The 16,975-nt window shown below is 40.5% G+C and overlaps 1 protein-coding gene across 3 annotated transcripts in view; it reads right to left on the bottom strand.

Moving 5' to 3' along the window:
* slc12a7b (solute carrier family 12 member 7b) overlaps positions 1–16,975 on the bottom strand; it is a 95,439-nt gene that overhangs the window by 27,933 nt on the left and 50,531 nt on the right. For all 3 annotated transcript variants that reach the window (XM_056299915.1, XM_056299916.1, XM_056299917.1), the window contains exons 4-8: positions 13,939–14,085; positions 2,731–2,785; positions 1,760–1,890; positions 1,078–1,319; positions 644–855 (exon numbers count right to left, since the gene is read on the bottom strand). In XM_056299915.1, the coding sequence (XP_056155890.1) occupies positions 644–855; positions 1,078–1,319; positions 1,760–1,890; positions 2,731–2,785; positions 13,939–14,085 (787 nt within the window). The remainder of the gene's footprint in view (positions 1–643; positions 856–1,077; positions 1,320–1,759; positions 1,891–2,730; positions 2,786–13,938; positions 14,086–16,975) is intronic.

The raw sequence follows: 16,975 nt of genomic DNA, 5'->3' as shown, positions 1-16,975 counted from the left end.
TCTATATGCTTACTGTACCAAAGTTGGATACATTCATCCATTATACAAACTGCTTATCCTGCGCTCAGGGTGACGGGTATGCTGGAGCCTATCCCAACAGTCATTGGGCGGGGAGACACCCTGGACAGCTGCCAGGCCATCACAGGGCCCACGCCCACACACACCCCCACAACCCCCCCCCCCACACACACACACACCCCTAGGGACCATTTAGTATGGCCAATTCACCTGACCTGCATGTCTTTGGCCTGTGTGAGGAAATAGGAGCACCTGGAGGAAACCCATGCAGACACAGGGAGAACATGCAAACTCCACATAGAGAAAGACCCAGGAGACCCCCCAAGGTTGGACAACCCTGGGGCTCGAACCCAGGACCTTCTTTCTGCGAGGCGACCATGTTAACTACTGCGCCGCCCCCAAAGTTGAATACAGCCTACCTCAAAGCACAGCTAGAAAAAAATATCATCTTTAATACATAGAGAGGTAGCGAAATATTTTTACTTGGTAATATGAAGGAGTATCATAATTAACATAGCCAGTAATATAAGAGGAACACTTGTATACCATCAACAGGTGCCGCCACACATGTTTTAAGTAATGGAGGTGAAGAGGTGAAAATTTTTGGAGAAAACTATGTTCCAACCTGAGATGACATCACTGGTCAGTCCAGGGATGCCCTGCAGCACAGTCACATCATTGTTTTTGAAGTACTCATTGCAGCTGGCATTCAGCTGGGGTCCATCACAGAACAGACTCCACAACTCGGTTGTGACTGTCACATTGTCTATGACCTCTGTCTTCACACACTTGTCAAAGTTGTGGCTCTGAAGGGTGCGGTTTCCCAATACGCATAGACTAACAGTGGGATGAAAGAGAGTTGGTCATCTTTACATGCATCCTAAACAGTTTTTTACATGACCTTAGATGACAAAAATTTGAGAACTTGAAATTATCACTGGCTAGGGAAATTAAATATCCACAAATAATATGGCTGTTTAATGCCAAACTAGCAGAGTATCGAGCAATACTTGAACTTGGATTAAAGTGTAAGATATGGTTTCATCTGACTGGACTCACGGAAAATCAGGAGGCTCAAAGATGGTCTTGATGACCCCAGCATAGATGGCCAAGATGGAAAGGATGACACAGGCCAGGAAGACTAGGGCCAATTTGTTGACATACTTCACCCCAACAAAGACCACCAGGGCCATCAGTGCCAGACAACAGGTCCCATAGACACGCATGTTATTGAGCAAGGCATCCACCTTCTCTTCCTTCTTTTCTGTCACAAAAATGGCTGCCTTAGGGACAATGTATGTCTGAATAGGTAGAAGAAAAGTAAGGAAAGATAAACAAAAACCCCCAAACAGAACATACAGTTGGTTGTAGAGACTTTTAGTTCAGTACTGTCAATAGCACATGTCTGTTTTAGTAGACATTAGCTAAAATTTCCACCTTATTACATCTTGCCAACAAGTTACGGTCAGGACACTCAAGACAAGTAAGAGAGGATTTTAAGCTGTTATTTAATTCTATAAAGATTTCTATTTGAGCCACAATGCAAGTCTGGAGGACAGGCATAGAAGGAAAGACAGATAAATTATTGGCTGTAACTGGTAAAGAGGCTATACATGCAGTAAGTATGCTATTTACTGGGAAGCAGAAGGGGGTGACAAGCTGTGGTCAAACTGAGATGATGGAAACATTCTAGTATAATCACTATGTGGTTTCAGTAGTATTGTGACATGAGCATACTCACCAGTAGAATTTCTATTGTACCCAGGATGTACATAGAACCTGCAAAGGTTGTGCCCAGGTAGAAACAAAGGCCTACTGCCCCACCAAACTCTGGGCCCAGGGATCTGGAAATCATGTAGTAGGAGCCTCCAGCTGAGTGTAAAAAAAAAAACAAATTAGAAATTAGAACATACACAAACCACATTAAGGATGTCAGCTTTTTTTTTTTTGGGGTGGGTGGGTGGGTGGGGGGGCAAAACAGTAGGATCTTGCAAAACCTCCAACAATGAAGCTTTTGAAAACCCGTGAAATTTCAAAACCTTTCATCTTTTCAAAGACATTTGTGGATTCATAACATTCTATAAAGATACGTATGAATAGTTTGGCTTCGTCCAAAAAGTCAGGATATTTCCGCTCAGCTGCCAATTTCTACATGTAGGAGACAATATCTGCTGTCAGTTGCTTGAACAAAAGCAATTAATTTAGCTGAATTGAACATTCACAAGGACATTTTTCTGTGCTTACTTCATCTCACTTCACTCTACAAAATATATTCCAAATAATTTTCTTATAATCAGGGTCAGAAATTCTTTTATCACAAAGTGCATTATACGCACTAGGAATTTAGCTTGGTGTTAGTGTTACAGTTGTGAGTGCAAGAAGAATACTGTCTTAAATAGAATAAAATATAGATAAATATATAAGAATTAGAAGAGATATCTGATATAATATCCAAAAGATGAAATTTAGTTATCAAACCAATTTTGAATTTTGGGTAACATGTGTTGTCATGTCTTGGAACATTTATTTATTAAGCCTTTAGATACTGTTCTCTGTCTCTTATCTACTGCAAAAAGTTCCAAGATGGAACACAAAATCATTAAAGCTTTCAAGCTCCTAACTGTATAAATGCAATAAAGACCTAATGGGCTGCTTGGAGTCAATAGTAACTTCTTTTTAAAATTTCAACTATGCGCAAGCACCACATCCTACCTGGCACCACACCATTGGTAGCAATTGCACTCATTGATATGGCTGTCAGCATGGTCTGTTGAGAAAGAATTGAGAGACAAGGACATTAAATATACATTCTCAAAGCCACTAACCTGATACACAAATCTTACAGCAATTAATCACAAAGGTATTGTAATAATGCATTCGTTCATTTCGCATTAACACATTTTTAATCACATTTGGCCTTATTTCTTTAGCATTATTTTTTCACGATCTAAGAACTCTTTTTTTTTTTTTTTTTGGTCTTTGCCTTGCAACAATTATTATTTAAGATTGCTATAACCTGGATTTTGACTGTTTAAATTATTCCCTCAATGGTAAATATATTTGCCAGTGACCAAGCTCAATAATCAAACATTTACCCAGCTGAAAACATATAAACAAGCTTCTAAAATATTTACAAATCTTTTTGGATGCACAAGTTTTCAAAGGATTTCTAGGACTAGAATCGCCAATTTTTACTTTTTTTGTCCCTTTTGTGGCCTGTCCATGTCCAGGACAATCTTGGAGCAACCCAGGAACCTTAAGGAGCTTAATCCTACATCCAGCCTGTGAAATGACCTCTTATAGGCTTTTGCTGTAAATCTTTGGGATTGGTAATGGATACAAGCTTTTCTGTGAAATTACTCATTGTTATCCAGACTAAAGGTATTAGCATCTGGCTTGTTATGTAATAGTACTCATGGATAACAGCAAGGGCAAAGGATAGAGAAGAAAGACATAAGTAAAGCAGGATGGAGATAAAGGTCAAGAGAGGCAGGTGGAAAAAATGAGAGGGAAATATTCTATTTATGTCAAATTCAAAATGATAAAAGTGAAATATTTTTCGTTTTGGAAAATAGCATTTGCAAAATCCTTTTAGCACTATGGTTTCTATTTAATAGCGATGTCAATAGAGTAAACCAATATGAAAAAAGAGGCACAGGCAAAAAGAGAAAGTTGAGAAGGTGTACTGGTGATGCAACGATTAAGAAAGACAGAGGAGTGTATATGGCAAGATAAGATCAAGACAGCTGCTCTTGGGTATTAATGACTAAAATAAACCAAGTGTTCTTTGCTATCTGTACATTTTTAGGTCACGAATGGAAAAGCTGGAGTAAAGCCAATTAGCTGGAAAATTCACTACCCACTTTCACTGAAATACTAAGTTAATATGACCAGTAGACTGCAATACAAAGGTCTATTGGAGAGATGACCCCTGGTGAAAGCTTTTTACTCATATGTTTGAAGGGATCTTAGCACTGGTAAGATGGTCAAAGACAGGTGCACCTGTACCCAATTAACAATTCCCTCCTAAATGTCGAGCTTTTTTCCACACACAACCTTGTGTGTGGAAAAAAAGACTCATTCCAATTTTTATGGTGGTTTTGATGCAACACATTGCTCTTGGAATCAGATTACTTTTATCAACCTGATGTTGGATAGTAGTTATTGTGCAGGACCAACTGAACTGTGACTTTTTGGTTTTATCGAATGCATTGAATTGAATGAGGCAACTTTTCAGCTACTCAACTTCTTTGCCACTTATAATCATAGTCCACTATAACCATTGTGTTGATTTGGAAACATTTTGGACCCACTTTTTGTCAGGAGTTGCCAGGAGTCACTGTTACTCCAACACCGCAACATAACACACCCATTGACTGTTTTTATGTTGTTTAGTAACATGGTAAGTCAGACAAAAAACACTGATCTCCAGTGATAGCAGTCATGACAACTAATCTATGTTTTACAGTGTTCTGGGCTTATTTGAAAGAGGGAGTGAGATTGTGTTTGGATATGTGTATGTGTGCTGTCCTAAGCTAGCATGGAACCATGGATGTCTACGAGAACCATTCCACCTCAATGAGCCTCTTTGTATGTCCCTGAACTAGACACTGATCTTCCATCTGTTTTTTTGCCAACAATAGTAGTTCCCAGAGTAAAAAGGAAAAGAAAAAAAAAACAATAAATAAGAAAAAGAATCTGACAGCAACTTTGGACTTCATCTGCAGCTTCAGACCAGAAGACCAAATAGCAGTAATTGGATGGTTAAATTCCTACAAATATCATTTTTGACCCTTTTAAGAAGTTTATCTTAAAACCATTGTTTGAGGGTGACTTGGGCTTTGTATGTTCATGAAATACAGTCAGAGGATTTGTCCTGCCACACAAAGTTCTTAACTTGACAAAAATCTTGACATAACTGGAACAGACTAGAAGGCATAAAGCAGAATTGACTTAAATTGAAATGAACGGATTTGGAAAAAACTTACTGAGGTCTGTGTTGGGTATGACCTGTGTGACTGGGACTAACGTGTTAAGAGCAGTACAAGATGAAGAAGAAGTTTAAGCAAGAAAACGTCCACTAATCTGTCTGAAAAGCTTAAGAGTTCCACTTTCGAAACAGCAGTGGCACACCTAAGCAACACCTAAAATAAATGTAACCCCCTCAGTTTATGAGAGTGAAATAAGAGTGCACTGTGTACACACTTAATCCCAAGCAAACACAATGGTTTCTGATATAATCAAACACAAATGAGATTAAGTTATTGCTTGCGTAACTCAGATAATGTGCCTTGTAAACATTTTTTTTATATGAATCTACAGGAAGACTAGATTATGGTTTCAGTTGTGATTACTGTTTAGATATAGCTGATCATATGTGTACATTTATTTTGCATTTCATGCCTGACATAAAAATTGCCCAAGGATAAAGGTAAAACAAATTAGTTACATATAGAAGACTTTTTTTTAGCTTTAATGAAGAGCATTTCCAATATATTAACAAAAAAATACAACTGTTCTGAAAATACTTTTTTCATATACTGGAGATTGTGGGCATTATGCTAATAACAATTCACATTTTTTCACATATTTCTATCCACTATTACATCCCAACAGATTCAGGGACATCATGGCTTGTAATGCATCTTTCAGTTAAAGGGAACTCAGCTGATGTTGGGTTTTGCAGTATCATTCCTATCCCTTTGTACCGTTTGGTCTCTGTCAGTTTTCGAAACGGCCTCCCAAAGTCAGGACTTAACTTTGGTTATATAAATGATAACAATTCTGAATACAGAAGTCAATGCTATACAGAAACTAAGCTGAATACAAAAAAAATTGACAAAGGAAATCATTGTTGACTTCAGAAAGATCAGAAAAAATCACATTCCTATTTCCATCAATGGGTCATCTGTTGAAATTGTGGACAGTTTTAGATTTCTCAGTTTACACATCACAGACATCCTCACATGGTGTCTCAACACTAATTGAATCCTCAAGAAGGCACAGCAGAGACTGTGTTTTCTCAGACATCTCAAGAGTTTTTGGTTACCGAAACTCTTATGAACTTTTATGGCAGTACCATTAAGAGTGTCTTGACAGGCTGTATCACAGTCTGGTTTGGCAACCTGACTGCTCAGGACTGCAGACTGCTTCAAAGGACTGTAAAGAGAGCAGCAAAAATCATTGGCATGGAACTACCACAACTTAAAGCTGCACAATATTGGAAAAAACTCACATTGTTTTATTTTTTCTCTACGATATGAAAAAATACAGGAACTTTCATCAGATAACTTGGATAGCTCTATTTGGAAAGAATTAATCACTCTAGAAGGATTGGGATGATGTTGGGAAATTGTGATAAGTGAGTGGTGCCTTTTCGCCATTCGTACGCGAAGAGGAGGTGATAGCCAGAGAGATGACGGGGAACAACAGTCAACAATAGTCATGCACGGATCGGCTCTGACATCATCTGAATCCGCATGTTCACATAAATCATCCACCCGCCACCCACCTGAACAAATTATTTTCTCCGATTTAGAGACCCGCACCCGATTACCATAACCTTTATTTCTCAGTGGGATATATGTAAGTGTGATGATATGGTAATGTATTACACCATGTTTGAAATACCAGTTTTGTGTTTATCATATACATACAGTGCTTCGCAGCTGTTGCATATGACATACCCAGCATTTGACACATCATGGTTAAATATTTCACTAAACTGCTCCCACACAGAGCTTTTCTGCCCTTGCTTTTTCTTTTTCTACTTTTTAAATTTTCTCTCACCATCTTTTTTTGCCTCCATTGCTGCTTAAGACAAATGGATGTCGCAATTGGCGCAATGAAAGTCTAGTCTGCTAATTCGTGCCTGACGAAAAAATGAAGCTTAAAATATATTCATGTTTTAGAGAATGTAATTCATATTTTCCTCATTAATGATGAATTATTTCCATTGGTGGCCTTGGCCATGTTTCACCAGGAGGAAAATATCACACTGGACAAAGTGACAATCGCATGCCAGGTGGAGGCAGCGGTTAAAAATGCCACATTACTTTCTTCAGCCAGAACGGTCCAACTGCATCAGTACAGGCTGTCAGCGCAACACATGCACATTTTCGAGGGAAAAGAGGAACGCGCACAGCCAAGTCCCCTAGTCTCCTTCTATATTGTTAAGTTGGCAGTAATATGAATTTCAGTTACTACATTATAGTGTCTTGAGAATTACATGACGCACTTTCAGTTGCACTTAGGGCTTACTTAAATTACCATGGAGAATTTAAGTTGGTTATAGAAACCTTGTGCTTTTGGATATTGTTTCAGTTTAGATAACACGATCTACAGTTGTAATTATACACCAACATCCTGGGTTGTGAAGGTTTGTGAGTATGGAACATTAGGTTACCTGGTAATGTTACATTACAGACGGAAAATGTTTAAGGCCACTTAGGCCAAGTTCAGTCAAAATGAGATACTAGTATTTCCATGAGTAATGGGGGAGATGTTGCGTTTACAGACACATATGCAACTGAGATGGAGTCTGGTATATGGACTGTTACAGACACTACGTTCCATCACTAGTAGGTGGCTCTGTGAGACGGTGGATAGTGGAAAACGACTGCTGTAAGGGGACAGAAGAAGAACAAGTAGAGCGAAAGCAGGGAATCTGATAGGGAACTATGTATGCTATTAACATTAGCTGATGCTGAGAGTAAAGTTTCTTAATAATTTGTTCGTCTCTTGTGATTCACTCACCAACATAATAACCCTCTCTGGGGAGCTCTGTAAGCACAATGAATTAATGAGGAATATGTCAATCACAGTGCACTTGCAGCCGCCTCCCTCCCCCAGCTCTCATGAACCAATGGTAGACTGGCCTACTGACACCAATTTCGATTGTCTTAGAGAAAAAAAAAGAGCCATAGGCCTGTTGTGTACACTTCTGCAAGGTAAGCTTTATTTGCTCTCTAGACATGGTTTATGTTGTTGATGATATGCACTTGTGCATGCACGTGAGAAAGTTTTGTAAAGGAGAGAATTCCACTGGTATTATTTAGTTTGAGTAGCTGAAATTGGATTATTTGGAAAAAACACTACCGTTCAAAAGTTTGGGATCACCCAAACAATTTTGTGTTTTCCATGAAAAGTCACACTTATTCACCACCATATGTTGTGAAATGAATAGAAAATAGAGTCAAGACATTGACAAGGTTAGAAATAATGATTTGTATTTGAAATAAGATTTTTTTTACATCAAACTTTGCTTTCGTCAAAGAATCCTCCATTTGCAGCAATTACAGCATTGCAGACCTTTGGCATTCTAGCTGTTAATTTGTTGAGGTAATCTGGAGAAATTGCACCCCACGCTTCCAGAAGCAGCTCCCACAAGTTGGATTGGTTGGATGGGCACTTCTTTGAGCAGATTGAGTTTCTGGAGCATCACATTTGTGGGGTCAATTAAACGCTCATAATGGCCAGAAAAAGAGAACTTTCATCTGAAACTCGACAGTCTATTCTTGTTCTTAGAAATGAAGGCTATTCCATGCGAGAAATTGCTAAGAAATTGAAGATTTCCTACACCGGTGTGTACTACTCCCTTCAGAGGACAGCACAAACAGGCTCTAACCAGAGTAGAAAAAGAAGTGGGAGGCCGCGTTGCACAACTGAGCAAGAAGATAAGTACATTAGAGTCTCTAGTTTGAGAAACAGACGCCTCACAGGTCCCCAACTGGCATCTTCATTAAATAGTACCTGTTAGAGCCTGTTTGTGCTGTCCTCTGAAGGGAGTAGTACACACCGGTGTAGGAAATCTTCAATTTCTTAGCAATTTCTCGCATGGAATAGCCTTCATTTCTAAGAACAAGAATAGACTGTCGAGTTTCAGATGAAAGTTATCTTTTTCTGGCCATTTTGAGCGTTTAATTGACCCCACAAATGTGATGCTCCAGAAACTCAATCTGCTCAAAGAAGTGCCCATCCAACCAATCCAACTTGTGGGAGCTGCTTCTGGAAGCGTGGGGTGCAATTTCTCCAGATTACCTCAACAAATTAACAGCTAGAATGCCAAAGGTCTGCAATGCTGTAATTGCTGCAAATGGAGGATTCTTTGACGAAAGCAAAGTTTGATGTAAAAAAAATCTTATTTCAAATACAAATCATTATTTCTAACCTTGTCAATGTCTTGACTCTATTTTCTATTCATTTCACAACATATGGTGGTGAATAAGTGTGACTTTTCATGGAAAACACGAAATTGTTTGGGTGATCCCAAACTTTTGAACGGTAGTGTAGCTATACGTGCTGTCACGACTCTGCTCGAAGGAATTTGGAACCAGGTTACTGGAGTTATTATGCAGATCTGTTTGGTGCATTATTTGTATATGGATCTGCAAAATGCTCGCATAGTCCATCATACATACTTTAATATTGTTGACAATATGAGTATATTAGTGTTGCACAAGACTATCTGTGTTGTGTGTATGGCATATGGGCTTTTGTATGTTATTGCTGGTTTGTGTGTGTGTGTACGTTGCAAATAGAAGAGCAGCATAATTGTTTTTTTTGCCTAGAGCAGTAGAAGTGCATGCACCGGTCCTGGGCCAGGTGAGCTGTGGTTACTTCATTCAAAGATGACACACAAGAACCACCAATACTGGGCACTCGGCTGAAATCTAAGCTGATGCATAACAAACAGTGCTAGTCAATGCAGACTAGTAGTTGCCAAGAAAGGTGCAGCTTATCCTTATTCCAAAACAAAACACCATTGTTTCAGTTTTTAATTAGGGGAATGGTTTAGATTATTTCTATGTTGAGCTGTCCATGATACTGAAAGTGCACATAATGCATTTATGTTCAAGTCGGAAAATCTACTGTTATTGATGCAAACCAAATTTAATCCTCTCTTTTTTTCCCTTTTTTATTTATTAATTTATTGTGTGGGGTAGGGCCCCACATTAGCTCTTGAAACGGGTGTAAAATGCTAGCTGGGAAAGCGCACACTGAAAGGCATAACCAAGTGGCTGGGATAGTGTACAGGAACAACTGTACCTAATAAAGACTGGAAGTCCCCAAGTCCAAATGGGAGACACTGCCAAAGGTGGTTGAGAATGGCAGAGCAAAGATCCTGTGGGACTTCCAAGTTCCAGACTGACAAGCAGGTGCTGGCTAACCAACCAGACATTGCGGTGGTTGATAAGGAACAGATAACAGCAGCAATGACTGATGTAGCAATTCTGAGAGACAGCAACATCAGGAAGAAAGCATGAGAAGCTAGAGAGATACTGAGGCTGAAAGAAGAACTAGATCGGATGCAGAAGGTGAAATCCATAGTAGTCCCAGTGGTAATAGGAGCACTAGGGGCTGTGACCCCCAAAAGTTCCAGACTGACAAGCAGGTGCTGGCTAACCAACCAGACATTGCAGTGGTTGATAAGGAACAGAAAACAAGAGCAATGACTGATGTAGCAATCCTGAGTGACAGCAACATCAGGAAGAAAGCATGAGAAGCTGGAGAGATACTGAGGCTGAAAGAAGAACTAGATCGGACGCAGAAGGTGAAATCCATAGTAGTCCCAGTGATAATAGGAGCACTAGGGGCTGTGACCACCAAACTGGGAGAGTGGCTCCAGCAGATTCCAGTAAGAACATCCGAGGTCTCTGTCAAAAAGACTGCAGTCCTAGGAACAGCTAAGATACTGCACAGAATCCTTAAACCCCCACGCCACTGGTAGGGGACCCGAGCTTGAGGAAGACATACCCCACCCGAAAAAGGGTGAGAGGGAGATTCTTCTTTATAGAATCTGTATGCACGGGGCAAGATTTTGGTATCAGATGTGTTCTGATTTCCGTTTCCACTTTAGTCCGAGTAGTACTGACTAATCAAGTTTGAGTAGGCAGTGATTGCTACAGGAAAATGACTTGGTTGGATGTTGTGAAGAGTCAATATGGGGAGCGAGAGGCAGAATTAATTGGCCGAAATGTCGTCTGGACCTAAAACACCTACAAAAAATATCGACATTTGTGTATTGTGTGGAGAAACATTCGACTTGCGTCGACTACTTGTGAAACAATTCGGCCATAGGCGTCATCTCTCAATTCCAACTCCATTCTCACATCTCAAGTTGCTAATCAGACTGTAAACAATGATGGGCGCAAGAAGAGGAAGTCCTCATAAAAACGGAAGCAAGCATCCACAGCTACACCGGAGGCCCCAAAATTTTGGCCGCTGTCCCCAGAGGCTAAATGATTATCAGATGATTAGGCCTCTGGTTTCTGAGACTGATATAACTGCGATTTGCGTAACGCTAGCCGAGAAGCAGATGAACACGTCGATGTGTCATTGTCCAAAGGGAGGGAGAAATGGCAAAGTTCCAAGCATTAAATCATAGTAAATTATGTTACATCAGACAGACTTCTGTTGTAGATTAGTCATGGAAAATGGGGCGTCCAGGTGGCATGGTGGTCTATTCTGTTGCTGACCAACACGGGGATGACCGGTTCGAATCCCCGTGTTACGTCTGGCTTGGTCGGGCGTCCCTGCAGACACAACTGGCTGTGTCTGCAGGTGGGAAGCCGGATGTGGGTATGTGTCCTGGTCGCTGCACTAGCGCCTCCTCTGGTCGGTCGGTGTGCCTGTTCAGCGGGGAGGGGGAACTGGGGGGAATAGCGTGAGCCTCCCATACGCTACGTCCCCCTGGCAAAATTCCTCACTGTCAGGTGAAAAGAAGCGGCTGGCGACTCCACATGTATCGGAGGAGGCATGTGGTAGTCTGCAGCCCTCCCCAGATCGGCAGAGGGGGTGGAGCAGTGACCGGGACGGCTCGGAAGAATGAGGAAATTGGCCATATCAATTGGAAGAAAAAGGGGGGGGAAATCCCACCCCCCCCAAAAAAAGAAGAAAATGAGAACCATGCAAGTTTTCCTTTCGTATCAAGCAGCAAAAAGTTGTAGCAAGAGGTGTGTTAATTTGCCTCAATTCACATCACACATCCTGTGATGTGACTACTGCGCATGCACACATCGTGATGATAATGCTGAAACGATATATCATGTAACCCTACCACAACTTCATAATATTTAAACCACTTGCTGCAAAAGGAAAGCCCAAAACATCATTAAGGATACCAGCCACTCCACTCTTGTTCTGTTCTTGCTCCTTCCATCTAAAAAATGTTACCGGAGCATCAAATCACACACCACCCATCTCAGTAAGTTTCTTTCCACAGGCAGTCAGGTTGCTGAACAGCTGATGCACCCATATGCACCTTAGATTGTTGTGTTATTGTGTATATAATGTATGAATTCATTGCATACATAGTCTATGTAGGTCTGTGGTGTTGTCTTTTTTTTTTGGGATGATGTGTCCTTGTGTCCGTTGTGTTAAGGCAGAGAGAGCCAGAGCACAAGAATTTCATTGTATTCTAATACACATGGCAATAAAGTTGAACTTGAATAAAATAAAAAACAGGTTTACTCAGCCAGAAAATTGTCTCTAGCCTCACCACCGATACAGTTAACATGCATATTCTTGAATTCATTTGAAAGCATTCAATTTTTTTGAATGATTATGCCTGTGCGGTAATCCAGCTACATTTAATCACAGAACAATCATTTATAATTGTTGCAGACTCAGCCACTTCTGCCAAATTGTCAGCCCACTCAATCCATGGAATTCGATCCCTTTGTGATCACTTTAGTGTCACTGCTGGTATTGTCAGTGAAAATTAACACATGGTGCTGCAGCTGCAGGGACTGTTTTCAGCCATAAGACATGGTGAGACAGGAAGTGCACAAGTGAGACTGCACTCCAAGTCTTGTTTGTCCTTTCCGTATTAAGCTTTCGTAAGCCATTGTCTGCGGAAGGGCTGGTAAATGTACTCCGTGTGTGTGTGTGTGTGTGTGTGTGTGTGTGTGTGTGTGTGTGTGTGTGTTTGTGTGTGTTTGTGTGTGAGAGAGAGAGAGAGAGCGAGAGAGAGAGAGAGAGAGAGAGAGAGAGAGAGAGAGAGAGAGAGAGAGAGAGAGAGAGAGAGAGAGAAAAAGAGAGAGAGAGAGATACTTTACAGAGGGAAGGATTAGGCATCAAACTCTCAGGCGCCATTAGGATCTGCGGCTGAACTGAAAGAAGCCATGTTGGCTAAATATAGGAGGGATCAATGGCTACTAAGTCAACTCGCCGGTCACTCACAATTCTGCTGGCAATAAACCAGCATCATTCCAGTTTGTCTGTCTCAACACTTGCAGCAGCACATATGGCTATGATTTCATCCAAAAACCCAACCACAAGAGTACAAAAGCACACACACACAACTTAAAACACATACACATATGTATATATGCATTTGCACACACATTGTGCATATACACACATCCCTACACATGCACATCGTTCTATGAAACAAATACTAATCTTCCGCAAAACATGTCGTCACTCTTAAATAATTTATTGTAAAACCAATGTTAATGTTATTTAAATATTAGTTAAATATTTTTGGACCATTTACCCAATATGAAAATGTCTTCTTGGTTTGATGTGTTAGAATTGCAAAGGAATGATCATTTCTTTATTTGGGTTGACAACTATGTAGAGAAAGAGGCAGTCTATGTGGCTTATGACAAAGGAAATGGTAGAAACACATTTTGAGTGTCTTCATCTTAGATTAGATTATTCATTTATTCTTCAGATTATGTGTGTGTGGGCAACAGATGACACCTTTATCAATAAACATGTGAAGCTAAGGTCTGATACCATGTCAAGCCTCCAGCATTTTAGTTTTTATTTTCTGGCACGTTTTGTTGCCAAGCAATAGCAACCAAAACTCTGACAACAGTAGGATTTTGAAAAAACACATGAAGAATAGCCTGTTTTTGGGGCTATATTAGGAATTACAACCGTTATTTCCAGGTGTGTGGAGTGGGTACTCACACAGGAGCAGCACATGCCGACGATGGCCAGGGACTCCAAGATGCCAGCTGTACCAACGATCCAGGTGAGACGCAGGAAAAGGATAACCCCCAGAATGTTCTGGAGGCAGGGGAGGTAAACACCCATGAATGTCCCCATCTGAGGGCTCTAAAGAGAGAGAGATGGTGTAGATGAGGAGAAGAGAAAAGGGGGCATTGGGGAAGATGAAGAGAAGAGAAGGTAAGCAATGAAAGTGGATGTGAGTGGTGGGAAGAGTGGAGAACAGTTAAGAAATGGAAGTGGAGGGGGGGGGCAAACAAAAGATGACGGAAAGAGTGTAATGGGGAAGAAGGGACAAAAGGGAAAGAGATGGGAAGAGGACAATGAGGGTGAAAATTGGAAGTGAGATAGTATGCATGAGCAGCAGAAAAGGAGGATGAAAGGGTGCATGAAAGAAGATAAAGGAAGGAATGGGAGACAACAGAAATCAGAACGCAGTTGTCAAGGAAGAATAAGAAGGAACAAAACTGAAAAATCAGTTGTAAGAAAATATGAGTCAACACAAGCAATTGTCACATCAACATGCAAATAAGAAATACAAGTTAAGAAGATGTCATTTACTCATTACGACTTTAAAAATGAAAGAGGAAATAGGGCAGAGGGTACTGTTGTACTTCTGTTATTGAAACTCAAAAAAAAAAAAGTTGAAAATGCAATAGCCAGTAACAAATATGGAATCAAGTCTTCCTTTCATTGCTTCCACAATTTTTTTTTGGGGGGGGGGCACTCGTGAAATAAGGTGCACCAGAAAGTGCTGAGCCAAACATTTTAGGCTAAATCCAAACAGACAAGTTCCTGATCGCAAACAATGTCGACCATTCTGGCGTAGTGATACTGCAATTCGTTTGACTTTGCTCAATAATGAATCGATGGTTTGTAGCTGCATTCAACTGGTATCTTGTTCTAAACAATTTTTGTAGTGGTACGGATTCAAAAACATCAAGTCAGCTATTATTTGGCTTGCAACCGAGGTAAAAATATACTTAGAGATCATCAGCTCAGGAAGCACAAGAGACCATTGTTGGCAATGTGAAAAACCCCTTTTCCAACTCATTGGCTACCATTACATAGATGTTTTGTTGGACAGTTCATTACTGGCTATAAATATTCAAGATTTAGTGTTTGATTACTCTGACGTAATCTTCGTTACCAACCTATACTAAGCTGCAGCATGAACACATCGTAACTTTACTTAAGCATCCTTCTTTCAACGCTATCGTCCCAAAAAATACATTCCTTTGCTGGAACAAGCCTTAAGTTTCACAACAGTACTTCAAACAGGCACAGGCCTACACGCTATATTTTTGGAAAAAAAAATGACATGAAATGTCATGATAGAAAAGTGGTTGCCTTACATTCATAAGTAGCTACCTTTTTCGCCATCTCCCAGCGCAAATGTACAGGACTGGTTCCACTGGTCCGGCCAAAAAGGGGCGAAAGGGGTGTCCGCTTTATCCACTAAGTTTTTGGCCAAGATATTTCTCTAAGCCAATGGGAGGTGCCCATGGCATCTCTCCATGCAGTGAACAGGATGGGGCAATTGGCATGGGAGCGGAACTGTGGTTACAAAGGCATCTGCGTCGCTTGGCAGCACTGTAGGCACTTTTGAATTTTCTTCTAAGAAAGAGCTGGTGTGCAAAACAAAAACTTGAGTATAGAGGTTCCAGAATAAAACCCTACAAGCATGGTCTGTGGTAGGGTGGAAGTAAAAAGCCTTGTGTTTATTCATTAATATGAGATGAAAAGAGTTGTAGCTTGCTAGTGAACTGAAACCTTGTGTTCTTATGTCTATAATGGACTTTCCCCTGCACCTTAATTGTTGCAACAGAATAACTATTCATAAGAGAAAATATCAGGCTTTTAATCCAAATGGAAAATATATCGTTTCACTTAAACTTAAATTTCTGAAATATCTGAAAGATCTTTTTTTGTTTCACAAATACCCCAACCTGGATCATCTGGTTGTACAGTATGTAAGGTCATGTATATGAAGTAAAATTAAAATTTGAAACTTTATCAAGTCTGTATTAATTTAAATTTTCCTTGATGAGTGTAATGGCTCCTGGTTCAGCCCGATTCTGTGTGATTCATTTTTTCTCCACTGGTTGTCTCCCTTGTTTTATCATTTATATATTACGTATCATCTGTGTTAATTATGTGTTTGCCAGCATTTAAGTCTCAGTGTTAGTCTCATTGCTCCGTCTCTGTAGCCTTCAATCTTTGTAATCTTACCAGTTGTTTCCCTGTTTTGATTATAACCTTTCTGTGTTTGAACCCTTGCGTGTTTCTTGGGCTTTGAACCTTTGCTTGATACTCTTGATTGTTGCCTGCATTTTGACTGTGACTTCGGTAAAGTCAGTTGAATTGTACTTTGACCTCATGTTTTACTTTGTGCACCACTTGACTGTGTAGCCTCCCTTATGACAGAAAGACTGAGTTAGCAAAAAAACAACTCTGTCGAGCTTGCCAACATTTTGGCAAACAAAGGAGAAAAAGAGTGACAAGTTACAAGCAAGTTTTGACCAGTCACAGAGCTGTGGTAGGAACATACAACTAATTAATGTAATGATGACCACCCTGCAGACCTTCACTTTGGCTTTACCACTTCGTCAGCCTTTCACTAACACAACCAGTTCACTATCCATTTACTACTCCTGGAGCTCTTGTTTACCAGTCAAGTTTGGAATCACATCAGCCAGTGCCCCAGTGTTATGATGGCAACCCAGAGCTCTGATGTGTGGTTTCCTAACCCATTTCTACCCTACCTCAGAGCTACAATACACCACCTTTCCTACCCAAAAAGTACTTTCCTGGGCTACCACCTTTCGGGAGCAGCAAGGACCAAGAATTCTGGAGTGAGTTGGATGAAGTGGTGGAGAGTGTACCCAAGGAGGACAGAGTGGTGATTGGAGCAACTTCAACGGGCATGTTGGTGAAGGGAACTGAGGTGATGAGGAGGTGATGGGCAGGTATGGTGTCAAGGAGAGGAATATGGAAG

This window comes from Lampris incognitus, chromosome 19 (assembly GCF_029633865.1).
Source record: "Lampris incognitus isolate fLamInc1 chromosome 19, fLamInc1.hap2, whole genome shotgun sequence".
In the NCBI taxonomy this organism is placed as follows: domain Eukaryota; kingdom Metazoa; phylum Chordata; class Actinopteri; order Lampriformes; family Lampridae; genus Lampris; species Lampris incognitus.
The sequence above is the reverse complement of the archived record's forward strand: the minus strand, read 5'-3'. Positions and strand labels throughout refer to the sequence as shown.